The sequence below is a fragment of the Aegilops tauschii genome, chromosome 5 (genome assembly GCF_002575655.3).
Source record: "Aegilops tauschii subsp. strangulata cultivar AL8/78 chromosome 5, Aet v6.0, whole genome shotgun sequence".
NCBI lineage: Eukaryota > Viridiplantae > Streptophyta > Magnoliopsida > Poales > Poaceae > Aegilops > Aegilops tauschii.
The window spans coordinates 322,242,771-322,248,786 of record NC_053039.3 but is presented as its reverse complement, the minus strand read 5'-3'; the positions used below and the strand labels follow the sequence as shown (position 1 = coordinate 322,248,786).

The 6,016-nt window shown below is 49.4% G+C and overlaps 1 protein-coding gene across 1 annotated transcript; it reads right to left on the bottom strand.

Moving 5' to 3' along the window:
- Nucleotides 1–3,402: 3,402 nt before the first annotated feature.
- On the bottom strand, nucleotides 3,403–3,828 carry LOC141022814 (uncharacterized). Its single transcript, XM_073499084.1, has one exon. It carries the CDS (start codon nucleotides 3,826–3,828, stop codon nucleotides 3,403–3,405), a length of 426 nt encoding a protein of 141 aa, XP_073355185.1.
- Between the last annotated feature and the right edge of the window lie 2,188 nt (nucleotides 3,829–6,016).

Here is a 6,016-nt window from a genome sequence, read left to right as displayed (position 1 = left end):
ATAACTCATACAGTATATATATGTGTATATTTTTATTTTGTTGGCCACCACGTTCTGTGCGAACTGGCATTTTGTCACGCTTATATGTATCGTCCAACAAAAAGCACTGCATTTGTCTACAAGTTTGTGCTGCACCTGTATTTTTTTTGCTGCACTTTGCCGCAACCCCTGTATTCATGTGTGTATCCAGAAACTGCATAGCTTCTATGATACTGCACTACTTTGCCTAACCAAATGCACTTCATTGTCTAAAGCTGCGTCCTGTCGTTGGTTTTTTATTGTTTGTACGGTAGGGTGGGGGGTTGCCCCCCCCCCATTTTTTAGTTGTCTATAGATTTGTATTGCTCATGTATTGCATGTACTTAGCGCACTGCATGCATTAGCGCGAGGCCGAGTAGGGGGGTGGGAGGGGGGTCGTGACCCCACCTCCCCACCCCCCTACGAGGCCGAGCCTGCAATGAGCCGGAGCAGGCGGCGACACGGCGTGCCGCGGCGGCGCATGCGTAGGCGAGTCCGTCACACCCCGCCGCTTCCCTGTCTATCTTAGGGGTGTGGCTCTGGGGTTGCGTGCGTCCTAGGGTTGGAAAAACAGAATGTCCGCACTGCGCCTGTCAACCAAGCGCATTGCGTGCGTTAGCGCGAGGCCAAGCAGGAGAGTCACGACCCCCCTCCCCACCCCCTGCGAGGCCGAGCCTGGAACGAGCCGAAGCAGAAGGCGACGTGGCGTGCCCCGGCACGGCATGCGTAGGCGAGTCCGTCACACCCTGCCGCCTCCCTGTCTCTCTTAGGGGTGTGGCTCTGGGTTGTGTGCGTCCAAACATGGGAAAAGCAGAATGTCCGCACTGCGCCTGTCAACCAAGCGAACTGCTTGCGTTAGCGCGAGGCCGAGCAGGGGGTGGGAGGGGTGTCGTGACCCCCCTCCCTACCTCCCTGTGAGGCCGAGCTTGGAATGAGCCTGAGCAGGTGGCGACGCGGCGTGCCGCGGCGCCGCATGCGTAGGAGAGTCCTTCACACCCCGCCGCCTCCCTGTCTATCTTAGGGGTGTGGCTCTGGGGTTGCGTGCGTCCAAAGGTTGGAAAAACAGAATGTCTGCACTGCGCCTGTCAACCAAGCGCAGTGCGTGCATAAGCGCGATGCCGAGCAGGGGGTGGGAGGGGGGTCGTGAACCCCCTCCCCACCCCCCTGCGAGGCCGAGCCTGGAACGAGCCGGAGCAGGCGGCGATGCGGCGTGCCGCGGCGCCGCATGCGTAGGCGAGTCCGTCACACCCCGCCGCCTCTCTGTCTATCTTAGGGGTGTGGCTCTGGGGTTGCGTGCATCCGAAGGTTGGAAAAACAGAATGTCCGCACTGCGCCTATCAACCAAGCGCACTGCATGCATTAGCGCGAGGCCGAGCAGGGGGGTGGGAGGAGGGGTCCTGACCCCCCTCCCCACCCCCTGCGAGGCCAAGCCTGGAAAGAGCCGGAGCAGGCGGCGACGCGGCGTGCCGCGGCGCTGCATGCGTAGACGAGTCCGTCACACCCCGCCGCCTCCCTGTCTATCTTAGGGGTGTGGCTCTGGGGTTGTGTGCGTCCAAAAGTTGGAAAAACAGAATGTCCGCACTACGCCTGTCAACCAAGCGCACTGCATGCGTTAGCGCGAGGCCGAGCAGGGGGTGGGAGGGGGCTCGTGAGCCCCACTCCCCACCCCCCTGCGAGGCTGAGCCTGGAACGAGCCGGAGCAGGTGGCGACGCGGCATGCCGCGGCGCCGCATGGGTAGGCGAGTCCATCACACCCCGCTGCCTCCCTGCCTATCTTAGGGGTGTGGCTCTGGGGTTGTGTGCGTCCAATGGTTGAAAAAACAGAATGTCCGCACTGCGCCTGTCAACCAAGCACACTGCGTGCGTTAGCGCGAGGCCGAGCAGGGGTGGAAGGGGGGGTCGTCACCCCCCTCCCCACGCCCTACGAGGCCGAGCCTGGAACGAGCCGGAGCAGACGGCGACACGGCGTGCCGCGCTGCCGCATGCGTACGCGAGTCCGTCACACCCCGCCGCGTCCCTGTCACACCCCGTGCGGATGTCAACCAAGCCAGGGTGTGACGTGGGATTGTGCCGCCGTAGCCAAGTGAAAAGATTCGCCAAGTGGAGGAGGCGGTTTGGCTCGGGCTAGCCGTGGTAGTGTTCTTGATTGGCTCGAAAAAATAATCGTCTAAGCAAACTGCAATGCTTTATTGATAGCACATCTTCGGTCCCATACCGAACTGCACAGCGGGCTGCATTTTTTTAGGTCAGGCTGTACTGGAGTTACTTGCTAGTTGTTCGTCGCTGGGCTTTGTTTGTTTTGGGCTATGAGAATTTGTTGGGTCCGTTGGGGTGTAAGACGCATTTGGCCCAAGTCGGCCTGTGAACATGGCTGGTTCCCGGTGCGCTGTGTGTGCGCTCTAATGTTTAGTCCCACCTCGCCTGCGGAGACCGCGCTTGACCTGTTTATAAGCGCTGGTGAGGCATCTCTATCGAACTCCTCTGGTTACTGGTTTGGGCGCTTATACACGGCGCTCGATGATCTGTGCTCTCTGACCTGTGGGCCCATGTGTGTCTGGCCCCATGCATTGTGGCTCAGAACGACTCGCCTATTGTGGGTGCAGACGTATTACAGGACTGGCTGCGGCCTGGTTGCACCTGGGTGGTCAAAGTTTTTCCTTATCTGAAGCATGTTTTTCTTTTGGAGTATATAAATTTCGTGGTAGTACAAATGATGTCATTTGTACTGCTTGCACCAACGTTGAGTACTGCATTGCGCGTACCAAGTCTGTGTGTTGTGCACTGCACGAAAGTTGCTGCATCCCCTCTCGTTCTACACTTAAGCATGTACTACACTTCATGTATACACTTTGTGAACTGCCTTATATTTGTTCTGTGAACTGTGTTCATGTTTGTTTAGAATGGTCTGCTGATTATATTTTTTTGGAAATATTAATATTAATGTTCTTTTTCTATAATTACTATTTGTGGACTGCATGTGGACACATGTGTACTGCTTATTTTTTACCATTGTGAACTGCATTAATCTTTCTTTTTAGGTATGAGTTGTAGTCAGAATACTTATTTTTTTGTTTAACGTTGTTTTTGAATATGTTTTGTATGTGTGTAGTATGTTTTGGTATCACACATTAAATTTTTCAAAGTTGTCTGGATACTTGTTCTAATACAAAACTAAGTTCAGCAAAAGCAAATGATCACAAGCAAACTGATGACACCGAAGCAAACAACAGAAAGAAAATTTGATGATAATTCTAAAATGACATTGTTTTTACAAAAGAAATGTTCGATATGAAGCAACGGACATAATCGAAAGCTTGCAGACATGAAACAAAGATCAACACAACCACTAAAGTAAAATGAAACTAAACACAACCCTGATTATTTCTAGTTGCTGTATTGGATTACAACCTTGTTCTTCTTCTTCTTTGCTTCTTTGTCTCTTTTTGCCCTGTCCAGTCCCATTATGACATCGTATATGACTCTCCATGACTCATATGTTGCGAATGCATCTATTGCTGCATACTTGATAAGCTTTTCTGGCAGCGGGCAAAATCCCCACAGAGTATGGTCCTCCTTGCGGTTAATTTTTTTCTTCATGTCATGGTAGTGAATGTCTATCATCCTGTCGACAACATCAGCCAAAGAGTCAAACTTCTTTTTATTGTATGGGTCTCTCCATTCCACCTGAATATCAATGTAGTTGTCGGAGCTGATCTCCAATCCAGATAGCTTTAGCCTGCTTTTGTCTCCTTCAATGGCGAATCCGACGAAGGTGTACTCACCATTCATGAGGAATTTGTCTAGTTCCATTGGCATGCAAGATGTTTGTATAGACTGAATATAGTTTATTTTCTTAGAACTACCAATGTTTTTTTGTTTTTTCTGAAACATAAGTGCAATATGAATACCTCAATCTGTTGCAGTGAGTAGCTGCTAATACTTTGTTCAGCATAACTAGTAAATATGATAATAGATTGCATAAACAATGCATGTTTTGTGCATGTTTGTATTCTTGAATTGAATTTCATACATGTTTTGTATAGTAATGCTGCAGTTTTCTACTGTTCAGTTAAATAATTTGTATTTGGTAAAACAAAATAAAACTGCGTGTATCGCTAGATCATATAATTCAAGAATTGAACACATGAGTTACATGGAGCCAGATGAAAACTGTCAATGAATTCCTATGCCATGCTTTTTAAAAATGAGAACCAAAGTTTAAATAATGGCAATTGCAGTGAAGAAAACTTAAAATCAATATTGACAAGCAATAGTACATATTGATAGTTATTCTGACCTGTCTTTAGCTGCAGAGATGTGGTAGACAAGGCATTCTTTTTCTACGCATAGCTGGAGCACTACTGCCCGCTGTGGCTTCACGTAGTGCGTGTACTTGACATCAACGCCGACTAGTTTGGCGGGCATTCCGCCGAGCTTCCTCCTGAGCGTGGACATCATCTTGTCCACGCCTTCACCCTTGCTTGTGCAAACGACGTGGAGCTTGTGGTTGCCGTGGAGGTCGACGTCGTGGAGCTCCCTGGTGTACCGGCGGCTCTACTTGTACAGAGGTGCATCCGCCATGACTCTCCTCTGTTCTCTCGTGTTTGTTCTGGAGAGAGAGGTTAGTGAAAGGAAGTGTGGAGAAGAAGATGCAATGGGGTTTTTTGGGGGACGAAGCAGTTGTGTTTTCTCCTCTGCTCTCCTTGACAGGACATGGGAGAGGTGGAGCGGGGTGGTAGCATGGTGGGGTTGTGTTTTTAGTTACGTGGCAACTGCAGAGAGGTTCTGCTATGAGGATGCTGTGTTAGTGCGTTGGAAATCCGGAACGTCGTCGCCTCTTTTTTCGTGACTAGTTCAGGTATGCATGCAACTGTCAGAAAATGTGATGATTGTGTTTTCGGTGAATTTTCCTAGTAAGAGCACTTCTTCGCTATCAGAACAAAACTGCATATCTCCAAGTAATGTACTGCATGGAAGTGAAATTTATTCTTCATACATTGAATTATATCGGATCAGGATTCACACAGATGTACGCACATTTAGTTTTTTTATGGAGTTCTTTCTTTTTTTTCTCTTTTTTTATTTTTTGATGGTAATGCAACTTTTGTGTGGATGGAGGGTAGTGTGGGTAGGGGTGTCGGACTGCTTTGCTTAACTAACAGGGCTGCATTCTTCATTTTAGCCATACTGCATTGCAGTAGAAAGAGAACAACATTCCAGAAAAAAGAATACTTCGTGCTTCCACGAGGCGAACTGCATTGTTGTACGTCGCAGACTGCATTTGTACATTTACTTGGGGCTTCCTGCGTTTTATTTATTAATAGCAAACTGTAGTTTCTAGCAGTGCCCACGCACATTCATCAAACAAAAATGTTTCTCACTTTTCTTTGATGTTTTATTTTTGTACTTATTGTTTTTTTAGTGGGCCGTGTTGGGCATGTGTTCGGGGAGTGAAGACGCATTGGGCCCAAGTCGGCCTGTGATCACTGTTGGTTCCCGGTGCGCCGTGTGTGCGCTCTAATGTTTAGTCCCACCTCGCCGGCGGAAGCCGCGCCCGACCTGTTTATAAGCGCTGGCGAGGCATCTCTATCGAACTCCTCTAGTTACTTGTTTGGGCGCTTATACACGGCGCTCGCTGCTCTATGCTCTCTGACCTGTGGTGTGCCCGGCCCCATGCATCGTGGCTCAGAACGACTCGCCTGCTGTGGGCGTAGATCTACTACGAGACTGGCTCGGGCCGGTTGCACCTGGGTGGTCAATCTTTTTTTAATATTTTCTCTCAGGTATTTTTTTCCAATGTAGGGGTGTGCACTGCTTAGTAAATCATTCATGCACTGCATTGATCGGTATTTTGTACTGCATGTGCACGCATTCCGCACTACACATGTTTGCGCTACATTTTAGTGCACCGCATGGGTAGCATTTTTCTTTATTGTTTTTTCTCTTACATATCCTTTTTCTAGTGTACGGGTGTGCACTGCTTTGTTGGCTCTGTTTG